This window comes from Gymnodraco acuticeps, unplaced genomic scaffold, assembly GCF_902827175.1.
Source record: "Gymnodraco acuticeps unplaced genomic scaffold, fGymAcu1.1, whole genome shotgun sequence".
In the NCBI taxonomy this organism is placed as follows: Eukaryota; Metazoa; Chordata; class Actinopteri; order Perciformes; family Bathydraconidae; genus Gymnodraco; species Gymnodraco acuticeps.
In genome coordinates this window covers 522376-541475 of record NW_022989778.1, presented here as the reverse complement: position 1 = coordinate 541475, position 19100 = coordinate 522376, and the positions used below count along the sequence as shown (strand labels likewise).

Genomic DNA, 19100 nt, shown 5'->3' with positions numbered 1-19100 from the left:
AACTATCTGTACTCGGAATAGGAAACCTGATGAGTTGGCTCAGCTAAAACGTAATGTTTCTTTACAGGGAGGTTTTATCCTTAACATAAGTAGTGAATTACGCAAACACACAGTCTGAAAGACTGCAAACACTTGTCAAAAGTTACCATGAAAACCACACTTCATCATACTAAATAACATCTGATAAAAACAGCAGGTGAAGTGTCAAACCAAGGTGGAATTAAGTTCTGTTATCGTGTTGAATTAAGGATGGAATCGTACTTGCTTGCAAAGCTAAGGGTGGTTCATATCAAATAAAATATTGGACCCATCCCTGTATTAAATAGCCGATATAATAACACAGATATAGCTGAAATTGTCACTAACAGTAGCTGTGCTTTATAATGTCACATCTCTCTAGACTACTGCTTTGATACAAAGCCAACTTGGAGCACAGATTAGCCTGGCAATGTGCTATCCAAGTAGACATGTTGTTAAACATAACTTTTATAGATAAGGACCACAACACAGCTTCATATGCAGCCATGCTATAGCCACGGTTTGTTTTGACACGTGACAAGGAAGCTAGCCAACTCAGTAGCACTTTTCTGACAGTGGGGAATAAATGATCCAAACACATCCCAACAACAGCTTTATGTTGCTAATTCAATAAGGCGTTTTTAACTTAAAAGCACTCATTTCTGCTAGGAGTTGCCAGAAAGTTAGCCACAGCTGCCAAATTAGCCAAACAATGCGCGCCTGAATAGTGTCGTACACAACTACATTTACAAATGTGGCTATTTAAGGTGTTCTCGCCACAAATGACACATATATCTTCAATTAAAGAAAGACTGAGCTCTATTCGTTTATTAAGGTTATTTAGTCAGTTCGGTATCCAATCTCACAACAGCACTACGTTTAAATATAATAGTATGAAGTTGGGCTGCACTGGTGGCCATCGTCACAATGTTGTGATGCTAGCCATTCAATGTATGTATGACTGAAACTGAACATCAACAGCCAAGTACTGGTTGATATAAAAGGACGTTTGAGAAATTAAAAAGCACATCATAACGCATCAGAAACACATGATAAACCAGCATATTGCGTAGCTCGTAGCAATAGCACTCCGTACATTAAGCAGATTAATTTAATGTCATGTTATTTTTCACTCACCTGCCACAGGTTGTCCTCTTCTGGGACAATTCCGCCATCGAGGAGGGGGTCCGGTGTGTGACATGATGAGGATAGGTTGTGGTACAGTTATAATAAATAAAACCTCGTATTACTAGTTGGCTTGTGGCTCAAAGCTCCCGCTCTCAGTAGGCGCTGATCCCCGGCTGTCCTTCACCCGAGCACCGCGGACTCGAGGCCCTTTAGCTACTAATTCAGGAGAATCATCCGACAACTGTGTGCCCGGTCAACTTCATGACGGGCCGGAGGGTAATCACACCAAACATAGGTTGTATCGACTCAAGGCTGGTTAAGCATTCCAAAAACGATGTTAGGTTTTTTGTCTGTTTCCCTGAAATCCAGATAGTTAGCAAATAGCTAGCATAACATCACTTCAGTGCATCCAACGAGCTAGCTAGCTTGAGCTAAACTAGCTAGCATTCTACGTCTTCTTCTTCTCTCGAAACATTGGCGGGTCGTAAACAATGTAAAGGTCTATACCGCCACCCACTGTAGAGTAGACATGATGTTTCAAGACTGTGCATCATCATGTGACCAAATCACCACTCGTGGAAGTATAAAACCATGTTTAAACCATTTTAAAGCCTTTTTTCACCCAAAAAAATAAAAAGGGCATTTCTGGTAGCTTTTACCCCATTTCCTTCTGTTCCCAGTATCCCCTTCACCGTCCTGCCTCTCTGACCATATCACTGACGTTTCTCACTCTGTTTCAAAAACATACACACTAGGAATTTGTGAATTTGGTGCATACATAGCCTAAACACAGTCAAAGAAGATAAATTGTAGGAAAATAACCATCAAATAAAATAGTGATAACAAACAAAAAAGTGCTTAAAAACTCGTAGAGAAGGAAGAAAGTAGAACATTTTACTGTGAATTCTAGTGAAGTGTGAAGGAAAAAATAACCAAAGTACCTCAAAGGTGTTAAGTACAGCATTTACCAGCAGAACAATACAAATTGTTTTACACAAATACCAAGACAGCATGTAGACCACAACATGTATGTAATTTCTTTAATATTAAATAGCTTATGAATAGTACATGTCATTGTTACGTTTACATTTTAAAATGGTAAAGTAAAACAAGGAGTGAGTAATAGCTTTCCAGTGTACAGTAAGTTGTTTACTTTTTTTTTTATAATAAATGCAGATATCACTGATAAAAAACATGAAACATAAGTCAATATTATTATAATACATAGCTAATATTATGACTTTTACACCAACATATAGTTTTCACCGTTTATATATATTCTCAGCATGCTATCATTACACAAACAAATTGCAGCTTCATAAGATGGCCCCAATTGTATTGCAATATAGAAATAAAAACGACCTAAAATGAATGTGTTCTTAATATTTAGTACTGATTGTAAATACTAAATTAAAAAAATGCATTTCTTTCATTAACTTTGCATCAAATCAGACCAGAAACTGTTGCCAGATAAATATACCGTTATTGTCATGCACATATCTATGTACTCAATAAAGCATTTTCTACACAAGTTGTTTAGCTTTATATATCACATGTTTGTATCGGTAATTACATTACTTGTTAGACACTTTTATCCAAAGCGACTTACATACTCAATACTGTGGGCAATCCCCCACAGGAGCAATTTGGGGTGAAGTGTCTTGCCCAGGGACACAACGACATGCTGACTGCAGAGGGGTTTGAACCTGTGACCCCCTGGTCCTAACACCAAGGCGCCACACGCCTCCTAATGCAACAAACACTCTAGTATTTCGCAAGAATCTGCTTTTTCTGGAGATTATTCTTGACTCTTGGAATGTTATTATAGTTTCCATTTCCCTCACTTGCACTGGTTTTGTTCAAACATGTCCAAAGTGACATAGACCATCACAGGTGTTTTTCTATCTGGCTGTTTCACTGGAGAATGTTTGTTTTGTTTATTAGGCCTCTTGCCCGGATTTTCCACAGAAGTCTGACTCCGATACGGGCTGCAGGGGCTGTTCTCAGGAAGAAGCGGTTCTATTGAGTCATTAGGAGAGGAGCGATGCTGCGTCTTTGCAGGTTTGAGCCGCTCTTCAGGGTCTGTTTCTGGTGCTGATGCCATGTCTGGGTCAATGTATTCGTCTGTCTGGTAAAAGGCTGGGTTTGGATTTAAACCTGAACCTAGAGGAGATGTTGACGTTTTCTGACTTTCCTCCGTGTAAACCCTGTCACAGATGCTCTCAGATGGATTGTTGAATTGCCAAATGGATCCCGTTCCCTATGTATATGACACACACAGAAAGATGATTGTCCAGGAGGTAAAACGTGGTTCAAGAATTATGACATGGATCTGTCCATCTAAAACCTTCTGAGAAATATGAAATTCTCATCAATGTTTTCTTTCTGTAATTCTCTTTTTCATTATTAACAAAAGACAACATACAAACAGAACGGAAACAAAACAATGTGTACCTATAACTTTACATACAGTATAAATACATTTGATATTCATGCCGGGAAATACCATTTAAAACAGGGCTGCAACTCACCAAACATAAATATATATTTTTCTTTTGTTAAATTGGAAAAAATAAATAGTGAAATCATTAGCATTCTCTATCTTTTTAGTACTTATTTAAAAGTATCTAAAGGGGCTAAAGCTCAGTTGGTCACAGCTAAAAAACACCCCAGTTTATTAAATCATTTTCATGACTACCCTCTTAAAGCAACAGCTTTTCATGTGTTCTTCCCAGACTGCAAATACATTAATATTGAATGTACTCCCTACCACAGATACTCTAATAATGTTGTATTTCACCTCTTCACTTGGTGACCACAACGCCAAAGAACTGCAGCCAGGGTTCGGTACCGGCTTCTCCCTGAATTTCTTCCACCTAAAAATCAGATTGTTAGAATCATCAGAACACCATTTTTCAAGATTTTGTGGTCAGAAATGTGAAGATTATTCCTTGTATGGCAGCAAAATGTACTACATTGTATTACTGATGATAAGGAAATGTCCTTGCTTCAGTCTCTAAACTAAAAAGTGACCATAAAAGATTGAAACTTACGAAATAGCACAGCCTAATCCAAGAGATAACACAAGAATTATAACGACGCCTCCACAGACAACGAGTGTTGTGATGAACCACCGACCTACAGAACAAAAGAATACATTTATTTAGGAGTTTGTTGTTTGTTGATTATGCTAGCTTCTATCTGAAACATGCTTGTTTATTCCCACAAAATGTAAGAGGACCTTGCCATTACCGTGCACTCGATACACTTTTCAAGATTGAGAGCACTAAGCGCTGCTAATTTCCTTTTCTATACTTTTCTTAAAGGATATATTTTGACCCAAATTATCTTTTCGTTAACCTAACCAAGTAGTTATGTCACCTACCCTAAAACAAGTTATTTTGTTATCGTTTACAATGTGAAGCACATGTTTAAATCTTACATTTGCAAAGTGCAAGTAGGTGCAGTTGAACATGTTGCCCTGTCTGAACCATTTGAGTGGCAGTGATAGTAACTGATGAGGACCATTCAATGGGCTGAAAACATTCAGAATAGACGATTTCTATTCATGCCTATACCTTTCTCTTGGTTTTCTGCTATTGTGCTCATAGAAATAGGGTCAAATGTATATACATGTATGTTTGAGTTCTTACAGAGTACTCACCAAATCTTTTAGTTTTAAAGAACATTTCAGTGCTTTTGGTAGTTCCAGTAGCAGCCGTGGCCTTGACATAGAATTCGTACTGGGTGTCTGGAAGCAGATCTTCCAAAGAGATGGACTGCTCTGTGCCAATTACAGTCACATCTGGAAGAAGACCATGACAAAAATGCTATGAAGATAAGTGGAAAAATATCATTTCAACAGATTTGCAAACTTTAAATGAGCCTGAGTTGGACTCACTGAGCCACAGCTCCAGACGGTCCAGTTTACGGTAGAAGACGATGTATTTGACAACGTCACCACTGCATTCCTCCTGGGACTTCACATCCCAGCTCACCAGAGCATTTTTGGCATTAGTCTTATTAATGTGGATAGTGACATTTCCTGGACCTGTCGGGAACACATTTTCAAAAACAGTCTGGTAAAACATGGGAAAAAATACTTATATATAATCAGAAAAAAATAATCAGAATGACATACCCCCCACTCTGGAGCAGATCTGAAGGGCTTGTGTGCCATGACCGGTCTTATCAACAAAGAGGGGAGTAACTGTAACATTGTATGGCTTCTTATCCAGGAGACCTGTAAGGAAGTAAAACATCTCTGAAAATAAAATACATATGCAAAGGGAAAGTGGTTGTTAAATCATAATATAGCCATTGATGTAATCCTCTCTCTCGGCCAGTCAGGTCGTTCCCCATTTTGTTGACAACTAAAATGACGTGCTGTTTCTCAATTTGGGTTCTGACTGTCAAACTCTTGGTGTTTTCAGTGCTAAGTCTGTCTAAACTCAAAAAGTCTAATGTTGAACGGTGGACAGTTCTCAACCTAAAAGGTTGCCATCTTGGTTATGTAGCAGAATATAAAAGAACACCAAAAAGGTGGTTGTATGCTGGTGTATTTTCATCTCACGTGAAACAGGAGGATACACAAGCAGCTAAAGGTCAAATCCCATACATTTTCATTTACTTCAATACATTTGTTCAGTAGGGATACCTTTTAGCAGGCGACACTCGCAGTGTAATGCTATGTCCGTTTAAAATGTGCAATTAAAAAGAAGCAGAAGTAGAAGAAGAAGAAACAGTCAAATTTAGCAATCTGTATTTTCACGCAAGAACAGAGTTCCAATTGAGACAACACTACCCTGTTGAAATGTACCGCACCTCACAATTAAGTACATTGAACTGAAAATAATACATGAAAGTGTTCTACCAAATTGAGACGCAGCAATGGATTGGGATCCTCTACTGTTGATTTTCTCTTAGTGCTGCCATTAATAGCCTTTAGGTTACACTTTAAAGATAGCACCGGAAAATGACAGAAAATAAAAGAAGCAAAACAGCCCCTTTAACAAACATTAATAATGTTTTGCCTGTAGTGTCTGTCCTTTAAGAGAAAGAAGCAGGAAAGAAACAGAAAAGACTGTAGCATATCTAATTTCTATGAGAGACACGTCAAAGATCTTGAACTAATGGAAAATGCATTACAGAGAAGCTTCTATCATTACGTATGACAATGCCAATGAATCTATTATGTTCCGCACTCAGAAGATGAAAGATTAAACATAAATTGCTCTGATGACTGACATGTTAAGTCACAGCCCACAGTGGATCAGACCGGTTTTGATGGTGAGTCATACTCCATCAGTAACACTGTAATATTAAACCGCACAAAGTTTTTATCCAACATCCATCAACCATTTAATGCTCGTTCCATGACCTACCAGACAGAGTGGCATTTGTGTAATTGGTCTCTTTCCAATTATATTGATTCCCATCGTGGGTCCAGTCAATCATGTAACCACTGACAGGCTGGATAGGGGCTTTCCAGGTGACCAGAATAACGCCTTCAAGGGCTGAGGTCTGGATGTCGGTAACTTGAGGGAGGCCTGCCAAGTGAGATCAAGTGAAAGGAAGCTCAATATGATCCATTAATTCTGGTTACCCATTAAAAGAGCAAAGATCAATAGCATTAAAACTCACTTTCTCCAATTGCTGGGACATGAACTGCGTTAACAACAAGCAGGGTTTCATTATGGAACATGTTGAGGTTTATTCTGTGTGCATCTTGGTTCACTTCAACATCACAGCCTGACTCGCCACATAAAGTTTCCGTATAGTTTCCTCCCATCATGGCTTCCTTGTAAAGAGTCGGTTCAATAGTGTAGGTAAATGTGCCTCGGCATGTTGAAGGAATCTCCTGTAGACAGATCAGAGCTCTTTTATTTAATAAGTTATGTAAGGAGTATGTGGGGGAATGAAAGGCTGAAAAGCTGAATTATGAGTTATATATTAATTCATGAGTTTGAAAGTGTAAAAACGTGCAATCTAATGAGAGGTGTCCTTACCTTCCACATGGCATGAACTTTTCGAACTCCATTTTTCTGCGGTTCAGCTACCTTTCTCCACAGACGCAGCCTGACATGATTCTCTGTAAAGAGTATAAAATATAAACAATATCACTTGAATACACTAACAGAAATATGGCAATTCAGCAATATATGTTAACTAAGTTGTTGTGGTTGCATTTGACCTTATGATGTTTCCACTAACTGACACAAAAATAACATAACAGACTTTGCAAGAAGAATAAAAACTACTTTCATTAAGTTGAATGTGTTTAATTTAAATGTATAACATCTGGTTTCCTAATGTGCTGCCAATAAAAAACTAAAATGGTTTCTAAATCCTGACTTAACTGTGACATATGCAGTACCAGTCTGTAATAATCCTTCAAGATGTGGTCCTGTAATCCTCTGGGCCTTTTTTTTTTAAATGTTGTGTAAAGGATGTTGATTGAGTACAAAGACAATGGGTTGAAAACTTTGCAAACAGTCTAACTTGGATAAAAGTGTCAGAGTTGACTGAAAACACCAAGAGTGTAAGTAACAGCTTTGTTGAAAAGTCAAAAAGGGTTTGAAATGAACTGCTGTTCACACTTGGAACCGAATAAAGCAAAATAGCCTTGAGCTAATGGCAACTACTGCCAACAATTGTGTTTTTTTTAATGTTTTCCAAGGATCTACCAAGAACTTGTGATGCAACATAATACATAGAAGCTATCAATCCTCAACTGGATAGTACGTCGCCGAGCTGAAATCAGTTCTCGGCAGTAATTTTAACGAGTTGATTCTAAACTGTGTCTCATACACATACTTAAAGGGGCCTTATTATACTTATTTCAGGTACATATTTTTATTTTGTGCCTCTACTTTGACATGTTTACATGCTTTAATTTTCAAAATGCTCTTTATTTTTCTCATACTGCCACCTCGTTTCACCCTCTGTCTGAAACCAGAGCCCAGTCTGCTCTGATAGCAATTGATATTATGGTAATCCAAAATACTAACTTTAATGTGATTCAATAGCCTGTTTAAATCAGATGTGGTGTTGATGCCAGCAGTTTGGACATTGCTCTTACTGTTCAGTTTGGTCAGAACTGTCTTCTCCTGGCTCCAGTCGCTCCAGGGAGCAGGCTCCAGTAAAGCGCAGCGGACTGAAACTGTGTAGTGACTGCAGGACTCCACATGTTCAATGGTCATGTTCCCATGTTGTTCTCTGTTTAGAGCCTTATTAAGCTTCGTCTGGGGAAACAACTGATTTCAGTTAGAGACATTCCTCTGAATTCTTGGGAAATCACAGAAGGTCCACAGATTAAATAAGATACTTCTACACAGGGAGACATATTTCTCTTATCCCTATGGGTCTTTTATTGAAAGTTTGGAAGAGAAGGGCAAACAGAATGTACCTCAGTTAGCCATGAAGGGGAATAACATAAAAACAGCTTTTCTACTTTTTAGCAACTTTTATTTCCATGGAAAACTGCCATTGACAGACAAGGCAATTAAACCAGAATGTATTTGATAAAGCAGTCGGATACACCAGTCAGATATCAAATGACATGAACAAAGGAATCAAATCAACGTGAATTTGAATGTTATTTTACTGATGGGATCGCTATTATGCACTTGATATGACTTATTTAGGTTATACGCTGGTATATGTTAACTAGACTGAAGGCTGTTTATGGTTTGCCTTTTTTCTCCTGGGAGTTAGTCAATATGGTTATTTTGAATGCTGCATGTAGGTGATCAGAGAGGGACTTACCTCGTTGTATTTGACTTCACATCGACACTTTTTTTTAATGAGTTCCCGCTTCCACTCAACCAACAGATGATCAGCAAAGCTGGTTACGATCAAGTGGGGAGGGATCATTTTCCCTGTGGGAATGGCATTAAGACAGCAAATAAAAATGCAGAAACACACAACATTGGATGACAAATATATCAAATTATTTCCTAATGAATGTACTTTATGGTACTTACGTATGTGCGCTGGCTGAAATTCACGAGTGTCTGAATCAACTTCCCAATCAGCAGTTTTAGCTCTCACGGTAATAATGATGTCCGACAACATATTTGTTATAACTCCTTCGACCGTACATGTTGTTTGACGTGTTTTGCAGATCTCTCTCTGGGCGGAGGAGCTGAAAAAAACACAGGTTTCACATGAAGGACCAAAGTCAATGAAAACGCTTTTTTCATTAGGTTCTTACACTAAAGAAAGAAAATATGTCACCCACTGCAGTACTGTGTAGTTTACATCCAATTTAGGATCAATCTGATGATCCCATTTGCATGTGAACTGGTCTGGTTGACTTTCCGTTTTCTGATCTAATTGATGCCAGATGCATGATATGTTACAGGGTTTTGCTGTGGAAAAAAGCAAGTCAGAAATATCCTATATTTCATGTTATTGCAGGTATCTAGCCTTTTCAATTATTCTGATATAAAATGCTTCTTACAATACGTGTTGATGGTGGTGCCTCCGATCACTTGCTGAGAATCTGTACTGTGGCACTGCACCGTGGCACTTTGGTGTGTGAAGTTCCTCAGGGACAAGACTGTGTGTGAGGAGTTCAAACGTGATGTGTCCAGTGTCCAGTAGATTTCGCCATGGGAACATGTCAGACAAGTTATATTGATATCGGATCCCACTTCGATGTAATTATTTTTAGGGACAACGTCGCACTTTTTCTCATCCTTGCCTGCAAAAGATGATTATGGCATTTAAGAAATACACGTATTTACCTGTCTGAAAAGAAAGGGGAATATCAATAGACCCAGTGCTTGAATTGGAATGAAAAAGGTGCCAGTACTCTAAAATCAGCAACTTTTTCAAGTCAATTTTATATATACAGCCCACAAACAAGAATTTGGCTACTATAATGCTGGTGGGTTTGTCTCTTTACTACTGTATATTTTAGAAAGGTTCACTGTACTTAACATTTTTTATGATAGGCAGCGGATATGGCTAAAGCTCAGTAAGGTCAATATTAACTGAAAATATAGCAATCAAAGTCTAGATCTTCTGCTGAAGACACATGAAGCAGAGACCTTTCAGGTGAGAGCCCCTCTGGTGGTGTTCAACATTAATGACAAGGAAACAAAGCTCTGGTCAGAAGCATTTTTTATAAAAAGCTTTAACAAAATTAAGTATTTCTGTACATTTTGAATGCAATCTAACTTTCCAACTCAGAAAACGAAAAACGAAAAAGTGCCAAAAGTCTTCTCACATGGCTGAGCTGCTTTGCAATATACTTCACCACTGAAGAATACAAATATGTATAAAGTAAACTATGATGCAATCTAACTTTCCAACTCAGAAAAATGATAAAGAGCATGAACAAAGAACATGTAAAAACAAATGCAAAATTTGCACAATCTAAAATGAGAAACTGTAACTGCAAGTAACAAAGTCTGAGCCATGGTAAAGAGTTACATTGAACACCAAGCTGATCAGATAACTCCCTGGTTGGTCTGAAGTCCTTCTATCTCCAGGATCTGTACAAATCGGCACATTATGCCAAAAGTCTTCTCACTGGGTGAGCTGCTTTGCAATATACTTCACATTGTTAGAAAAGGCTCCAGAAGGCCTTGGGGACATCAGTATCAGGGGCTGGAGCTGGACAGGCTCTTTCATCAGCACTTCTCCTTCCCTTTGCCAGACAGGACCTCACATACTGTTCCGGATTGAACTGTCCTAGTGATGGTCCATTACATTTAATGAAAACCAGGCTGGACAGTCGGCTGACAGAGAGAGCATTCCTTTTTGCAGTAAGGATATCGTTCATGTAGCTGAATGCCCGCTCACACTCACTAGTGGAGACAGCGATGGTTCGGACTGCTTTCAGTAGAGGCTCCATGGCAGCAGGTGTACGGGAAGCCCTGGTTTCCTTGTATTCGCGAAAGCCCTGAACAGTCTCTCTTCTGTCCACTTTCAGCACTTCGCACAAACGTAGCACCTCTACGTCCCCATACTGTACGTCTAACTCCTCTTCAGGCCAACTTCCAGGATGGATAACTTTCATGTCCTGGATTAGCTGATTTTCCCGGGCCTCCCGGCCATGTAATGGGATTTCTCTTGTGCTGACATGAGAGGAGGTTGTGGAAGTCATTCTGTGTCTCAGATTCTCTACCATACTGCGGAAAAACTGACCTGCATGAATCTGTACAAGCCTGCCATTCTCACGCAGGGCAACACCCTTGAAGGACTTCTCAGCTAGAGCTGTATGAACTGTAGTCATGTGTTGGCCAGGCATGGTGACCATGGATTCAAAAACTCGTATTTCTCGAGTTAAGAGCCTATCTGCTGTAGGCAGTGTCATCTCTCTTTTTTGGAGTTGCCGAGAGAGGTCGCTGAGCTCTGTGAGCGCATCGTACATCAGTCCCAGATTGCTGACAAACGTTGCAGATGTGAGCACATCATCCAGGCCCTTGTACTTTGCTCTGTCTCTGGAATCCCTGCTCGTGTCGTTTGCAGCATTTGTGAAGTGATCATGAAGCACTCGGTAGTTTTCCCAGACTGCTCTGACGCTCCTTTCACTTGAAGCCACCCAGCGGATGGACAAAACACGCCCTATCACCAGGAGACGCTGTCCGACTGCTTGCGCACACTGCGCTAACTGCCTCTGATTTTTGGGGGAGGCATGGAACAAGGAATAGAGTTTGTCAAAAAAGATCTGGAAATGATTGAGCCCTGAGACCTCCTTGACCACATCCCCAACTGCCAGCTCTAGACGATGATTGGAGCAGTGCCACACAAACAGGCTTGGGAATTTACTACACAACTGGGTAGCAACGCCTGTTCTCTTCCCTAGCATGACTGAAGCCCCATCACATGCAAAAGAAACGAAACACTGACCTAAAAAGTCCTCGTTAAAATCTCTTCCAAGACACTCCATTAACGCCTTTGTGATGTCATCAGCCGTTTTTCCATCCAACTCGATCAGCTCCCAAAAAAACGTTTCGGGCTCAGCATCAGCTAATGCTGAGCGTAGACACACAACAAGCACCGTTTTACCACTAATAGTGGTAGATTCATTGACCAAAACACAGAGATTTATTTGGTTTTCTGTAATGTCTTTTGCCATTTTTTTCTTCAGCTCATGAGCTATGTGGTCGATGATTTCGCCACAGGTTTTATTGGAGTGCAAAACCCTGCCCACGTTCAGCCCATTCAGTTTCTGTACATTCAAATCAATTGGCATGTCTGTGAATGGCCGGCTATGTTTGCCAATTGTATATGCCGTTCGAAAAACTCTGATAGTGGTGTCTAATTCAGATGTATGCAGACTGCACTTGATGTTGAATAGTTTCACGTGAAGCAGATGTAAGGATGTCAGCAGCTTTTACATGGGCTTGTGATTCTTTATGTTCTTTGATTTTTTTTCTCAGGCTAGCTTGTTGTTTGCCCTTGTCAACACCGAAATGAGACACTGCACACTCACCCCATTCAGTTGACAGTTTCAGTCCTTGTCCAGTGTGTATTCCCAAAGATTTGACATCTCTGCATATCCGACATCCTAGCTTCTTATCTTTAAGAAGGAGCCATGCATTGGTCTTGCAAAAATATTGCACCTGGTCCGTTGTCCAGCAGTCAGGTGCATCGCTTTGCCCGGTGTTGGTGGTGGCAGTTGCGCCAGCAGCAGCTAACGTTAGAGGCTCTGGAGGAGGCGGCGGAGCTAGTGCTAATGCTAATGCACTAGAACTTGGAGCAGGAGGATCAACCAAAGAAAGCTCCCCATCAGACACAATTTCCAACACAGGCACAGCATTCTCTGTATTTGAAGTTTCTTCCGGCGACAACCGCTGTCTTTTTGCACTTTTATTAATCCACGCTAACATTTTAGAAATGCTAATTTGTGACGTGACTTGCTTTCCTTCTCTCGGGGGCGTGCCTGCTCTGTTCTATCACTCTACATAGCCACCCACTGGGTGGGAGTTGCACTGCATAAACACAACACACGTGCATCTAGGTATGTAAATTGTAAAGCATTAAAACATAGTTTTACTAACAGTTTTCAGTATGTTGTTACTTCGGCATTATTATTATTATTATTATTATTTTGAAACGTGTATTACTATTAAATCACGATCAAATAGCTTAATTTTGACATAGTCGTTTCCACCACAGTATTTACATGGAGAAGATAAGCCCCGCCCCCTCTCCAGCACCTTCTGTTTGAATGACAGGAGTAAACAGCTGACAGCCGCTGTGAAACTCCAGCGGTTAGAGCGATGAGAATGTCCGTTCGGCACCTCATGACGCATCTACTGAGTACCGGGGCGGCTACTGAGTACCGGGCGGCTGTATATATATATATGGATGTATAATAAGAACGGCGGGAGAGTGTTGAGTACTGGCACGGTGCATGAGTACCGGAGTACCGCCAGCATGCCGGTACTGAGCAAGAAGTGCCGGTACTCCATGGGTCAGAACCAGAAGTGCCGGTACTGCGTACCGGTGAGTACCGGCCCAATTCCAGCACTGAATAGACCAGAAGATCTGCAGCACGTGAAAACACAATTTTTGTGTTTTTCATGATTTCCCAAAATCATTCCTTTTGCAGTAGCGACAGGAAGATTTCCTTTTGCATTATTTAGACATTAATAGACTTTAAAATAACATTTGATTAGTGTAAAACATTGAGTATTTTTATTATTTTCAGATGGGGTAGTAGATTTTTAGACACCTAAAGCAATTAATATTGGATATTTTTAACCATACCTGTGTAAATTAAGAATAATTAGTACTATATTATTGAATAACTTACAAAATGTCTCTGTCACAAGTTAGATTTGTGGTTATTTAAAATAATATATTATTGAATAACAGTGATCACCCAGGAAATAAAATATAAATTAAGTTATGGAGCAAGAAGTTAATATTAGGGTTAGAGTTGAGTTAGATTAAGGTAGCCTATTATTAATTTATGACGCATTTAGTAACCCAGTAAACTCATCACACATTTGTTATGAAACCAAAACAAAACGCATTTCCTATAAATCCCGGCCGGGACAGTTAGGTGCTCTGTATTTTTACTATCATGCTTTAACTTTGATAATAAATATCAAATATAGGAGGTTTACTTACCCTTACAAATGGAGGGGTTTACAGCCAGGATACACAGAGCTAAGAATAAATGCATTTCTTTTATAACTAGAAATAAAGACTTTTAAAGATGTGATATATCCAGGTGCACAAGATCAAATAAATAAAATCGCTTTAACTATGTCTGATAAAACCAACTGTACACACTGCACCGCATTTTCAAACTAACTCTGTATATTAGCTTTCAACTAACAGGAACTGAAGCAAACCCTGAAATAAACGGGAGTTATTACTCAACTGGAAACAGAGCTAAGAGGAAGTGAGCTACTTCGTCCACATAGCCTCTGTTACTTTAATAAATCCTGTCTGTTTATTCCCGGAGCAACGCAGAATAACGTGAACACAAAACACACCTCTCCACTTCAAATGTACTGCTATGACTCAGCCATTAATCATCAGATACTTTCGATATCAGCGCCTGCTAATTGACGTGTTTTCGAGGCTACCCTCTCTAGAGAGAATCTAATGGATTTACATTAGCGAAAGTGTAGATAAAAGTTTCCAACACTTTGCTTGAACTTTACATATAATAATACTTCCTCATCTTTTGGAGAAATAATGTACTTTTACTCAACTACATGTATTTTGAAAGTTTGTTAAGTTTTGTAAGGCTAGTTACTTGACAGATTCAGATTGTTAATGTAATATAATAAACACATACATCATATTTTGTAACTGCTTCAAATGACAAATAGCTCCACCTTTCTCTCCTGCAACATTAAATTGATGAACATCAATTGTACAAAAAGATAATTATAGTCCAGTGATATGATAAATATTTTTTGGAAAATGGAAATTTGTTATAATGAGTCACTTTAGATTTTTTATTCCTAACTTGTAAGACTTTGAATGCAGAACATTTGGTTGTAATGGAGTAGACAATAATATAATACATTATATAACAGGCGGGAATTAGATAAGAGTGAATTACTGTAGGCCTACTACTTTTCTGTGCAAACAGCTTCACCTAGTGTTCAGTGTGTAAAGAACTCACAAAGTGTTTACAAGACGAGAAGACTGCAATGAGAAAAAAAATGTCTTATCCATTCCCCAGCACGCACACATATCGGCTCCCAAACCACAGCAATGCTTGACCATAATACTATTATGTTTGGTTTATTATTAGAAGAAAACACGATTGTTACCTTCTGTACTGCCGGTGATGTTCCTCAATCCTTCTTATTTTTATTCTTACATTTTTCCTCTTCAATATTTATTTATGATATGGTCAATGCAAGTTTTATTGTACTCCGTGTATATATATATATTTTTTAAATCTTTGATTTACAGACATTTTTTAATCAGGTGTAACCCGGAAGTAAAATCCCAAGCGTCGGTAGCTTAGTTATCCTGCTTGCACGACCGTTACATGTTTAATGTATCTTTCTTCATTCAGTCCACTAGTATATTTAAAGTCATATGTTGCTTTTACGCGTTTTATACATAGGTTTTATAACAACAAAACGGCGTATTATGATTATTTATAGTGGAACGCTGTTCGTTAAATTGACACATTAGCAGGGAAGTGTTTCCGGCGTATAATAGCCTACTAAAGAAAACACTGAACAGAAATCAAACAGGTTTAAAATAAATATAGTAGAGATTTTGAGAAGGAGTTCAGGGTTAGGGTACCGTTAAGGTATGCTATGTAGCATACAGGGCAGTATTTAGGTTTTTAAAAAGGACAGGAATTATATTAAGAATTTAGTTTAACACCGTACTGATCCACACTCCAGAAGATGGCGGTAAATGCACCTAAAAGCTGTTTGCCAACCGCCATAAAATAATAGCAGAAGAAGAAGAAGTGTTTCCGGGGTACTTTTATAACTTTTACACATAACACACCGTGCTGTCACCGGGAGATCTGACCTGTCCCCGGTGCTTCTCTCATGTCCACCGCGGTGTTAGTAGCCGCTGTTGTCGGCGGCGGGGTCCTGCTCCTCATGCGCCGCCTGTTCCCCCGGCAACAGAAAGCCTTGAAGCTGCTCCGGTATTCCGCCGACACTATGCGGGGAAAGACGGTCATCGTGACCGGGGCTAACTGCGGGATTGGGAAGGCCCTGGCCGGGGAGCTGCTGAAGCTCCGGGCCCGGGTCATCATCGCCTGTCGTGACCTGCGGGGAGCCGAGGAGGCGGCGAAGGACATCCGGAAACAAGCGGGACCAGAGCAGGGAGAGGTGGTCATCAAACACCTGGACCTCGCCTCTCTCACATCAGTCCGGAGGTTTTGTGAGGAAATTAAAGAGGTTAGTTGAGCTGATACATGGAGAAGTGACCCACAGTTTCTCCAGCTTAATGTATAGTTTGTTTACTAGATACATTTGAGCTTTTTAAATGACTGATTTCTAGTTTATTCCAGCTATTGTAAGGCCTATACAAAAAAAGAGCATAACAAGCACTTTAGCTTCAGAGAAACTGTCCATGGTGCTGAACTTCTGTATTGACCTTCAACCTAACAAACATTAGCTTGATCACCTATTATTAGATTATAAATAAATGACCCAGAAGGGCAGCATAAACACTGTTGCAACAATAATCCCAAACAATCCTAACAGACATTTCCCTTGTTTTCCTTTCCCATTCAATGCCCAAGCCACCCACTGACCATATGTTTTAAGAAGAGACTCAACTCTCAATATATTCATTATATTACTTAAACAAGCTTTAGATTTAACAATGAAACATTCTAAATAGCTTAATTTGTATGTAAAGGTATTTTTTTTATCTTTGATTGGATTAAGTCAAACTTAAATTATTTGTTTTTCTCTGACCCTTTAGGAGGAATCCAAGGTTGACGTTCTCATCAACAATGCCGGACTCTACCAGTGTCCCTACACAAAGACCGAGGATGATTTTGAGATGCAGCTCGGTGTGAATCACCTCGGCCACGTCCTCCTCACCCACCTCCTGCTGGACCTCCTGAAGTCTTCGGCCCCCAGCCGCGTCGTTGTTGTTTCCTCAAAGCTTTACAAGTACGGCCACATCAACTTTGACGACCTGAATAGTGAGAATAACTACAATAAAGCTTTCTGCTACAGTCAGAGCAAGTTGGCCAACCTGCTGTTCACTCTGGAGCTGGCTCGTCAGCTGGAGGGCACGGGGGTCACAGTCAACGCTCTCACCCCCGGCATCGTGAGGACCAGACTGGGAAGACACGTTCAAATCCCTTTCCTTGCAAAGCCGCTTTTCTACCTCGCCTCGCTGATCTTCTTCAAGAGTCCATTGGAGGGAGCCCAAACCCCTCTCTATCTGGCCTGCTCCCCCGAGGTGGAGGGAGTGTCGGGGAAGTGTTTCGCTAACTGTGCGGAGGAGGAGCTGATGCCCAAGGCTACAGATGAGCAGGCAGCCAAGAAACTGTGGGACATAAGCAGGAGGATGGTCGGGCTCGCTGACTGAGCAGAGTCCCGTACTGCGGACAAAATACTTAATCTCAAACGGACGCTGCTGTGCAGGAGACGGCTTGTGCTAAGACTGATTGCCACCTTGAGGATTTCATCAATAATGGAATGATATGTCGTGCCAATGAAGTGTGTAAATGTGTGCAGTGTAGTGGGTAAAACAGAGACTGGATAAAGTTTCAATTAAAACATGTAAACGTGATGGTTCAAACCAGGATGCATCGGCCCCTTATTTCTTCCACCTGCTCCACGATAACTTCCCCTGCCTGAAGTATTCACCATGCACATATGAACATGTACAAAGTAAATAGAAACATCTGGTTATCAAAATCTGTGTTCACCTAGAGCAGTGTTTCTCAAACGTTTTCATACCAAGGACCACTTAACCAATACAAAAACACTCGCGGACCACCTAACTCCACAGATATCCAAAAACACATCGTTTTTCTAGAACAGATTACAAATCGCCTGAAAATGGTACAAACAAGTGGCAACATGTGTGATGAAGGTGTTGCGCTGGGCTATATCATGCAATCAAAATTAAGCTCGCGCCATTGCGGAGATATTTCCGCGAGAGTGCGGAAAACTTTAATTAATTAATTAATAAAAAATGTGAAATGTTACCAATATACTCACGGACCACTAGGGGGCGCTCACGGACCACCAGTGGTCCGCGGACCACATTTGAGAAGCACTGAAACACTGACCTAGAGAAATGTAGCTGTGGAAATGTTTTTCACACCACATTTATCGAATAAGCAGAAAGCCGTTGCCCTGTTACTTAGGTGCATGTAGGCTACAAGTACATCCACAGGAAGTTGTGACATTATGGCTTTCTCGAAATATAGGAAAAAGGCTAAGACATGGCGCTTCACAGTCGTGGATATGTAAAAGTGCAAACCAAACATCGAAAATATTTCTAATGTTAAATAGTGAGCTGTAAGAGCAAACGAGATCAATCTTGGTTATTGAAAATAAAATCCCGAATGCACACACACACACACACACGATGGAACTCATCTCCTCTGCACCCATCAGAGCCACGCTGAGTTGTCACATTATGGCCTGCGCTGTGCAAAGTCTAAGAATAGCTTATCCATCCGGTTCAGTTATTGTACTTGAATGCTAAATTTGTGCATAGTTTAGCATGTATTTTGCAGTGTTACAAAGGAGGAGGTGGGGGGCAGCTGTTAAATTGGTCTCCCTCTGTTGAGGTGTTTGAAGTGTAAATGCTTTCTGCTGCGTCCGGAGGAGACTAACAATCAGGCTGAGGTGCAGATCAGCGAGATGATGCGGCTCCCTCCTGTGGAAACATTCAATCTCACCTCTGCAGGAGAGAGAGGAAGGAAATGTTGCAATCAATTCAATATGAAATTCAAATGAGAATAAATGAAATCAGAGAAAACAGATAATAATATTTGTGTTGTACTATGTGTCTATTTT

General features: G+C 40.1%; 3 protein-coding genes across 7 annotated transcripts in view; 1 reads left to right on the top strand and 2 right to left on the bottom strand.

The window, feature by feature from the left end:
* rngtt (RNA guanylyltransferase and 5'-phosphatase) overlaps positions 1-1636 on the bottom strand; it is a 114300-nt gene extending 112664 nt beyond the window's left edge. The window contains exon 1 of the mRNA XM_034220463.1: positions 1156-1636. Within this exon, the coding sequence (XP_034076354.1) occupies positions 1156-1219 (64 nt within the window). The 5' untranslated portion in view covers positions 1220-1636. The remainder of the gene's footprint in view (positions 1-1155) is intronic.
* A 536-nt stretch (positions 1637-2172) lies between these two features.
* Positions 2173-14596, bottom strand: LOC117548723 (interleukin-31 receptor subunit alpha-like). 5 transcript variants are annotated; one of them, XM_034220150.1, is made up of 15 exons: positions 14242-14596; positions 9611-9853; positions 9389-9518; positions 9132-9292; positions 8914-9026; positions 8228-8402; positions 7155-7237; positions 6790-7006; positions 6531-6695; positions 5288-5389; positions 5048-5197; positions 4811-4951; positions 4200-4284; positions 3947-4022; positions 2173-3406 (listed from the first exon to the last, which is right to left on the bottom strand). In XM_034220150.1, exons 1-15 carry the CDS (start codon positions 14294-14296, stop codon positions 2987-2989), a joined length of 2316 nt encoding a protein of 771 aa, XP_034076041.1. In that variant the 5' UTR covers positions 14297-14596; the 3' UTR covers positions 2173-2986. The 5 variants fall into 5 exon arrangements, with proteins under 5 accessions (XP_034076041.1, XP_034076049.1, XP_034076057.1 ...); XM_034220158.1 differs by having other exon boundaries at positions 8228-8390; positions 14242-14595; XM_034220166.1 differs by lacking the exon at positions 9389-9518.
* A 1021-nt stretch (positions 14597-15617) lies between these two features.
* rdh14b (retinol dehydrogenase 14b) lies at positions 15618-17872 on the top strand. Its single transcript, XM_034220454.1, has 2 exons — positions 15618-16505; positions 17038-17872. Exons 1-2 carry the CDS (start codon positions 16149-16151, stop codon positions 17653-17655), a joined length of 975 nt encoding a protein of 324 aa, XP_034076345.1. The 5' UTR covers positions 15618-16148; the 3' UTR covers positions 17656-17872.
* Positions 17873-19100: the final 1228 nt, after the last annotated feature.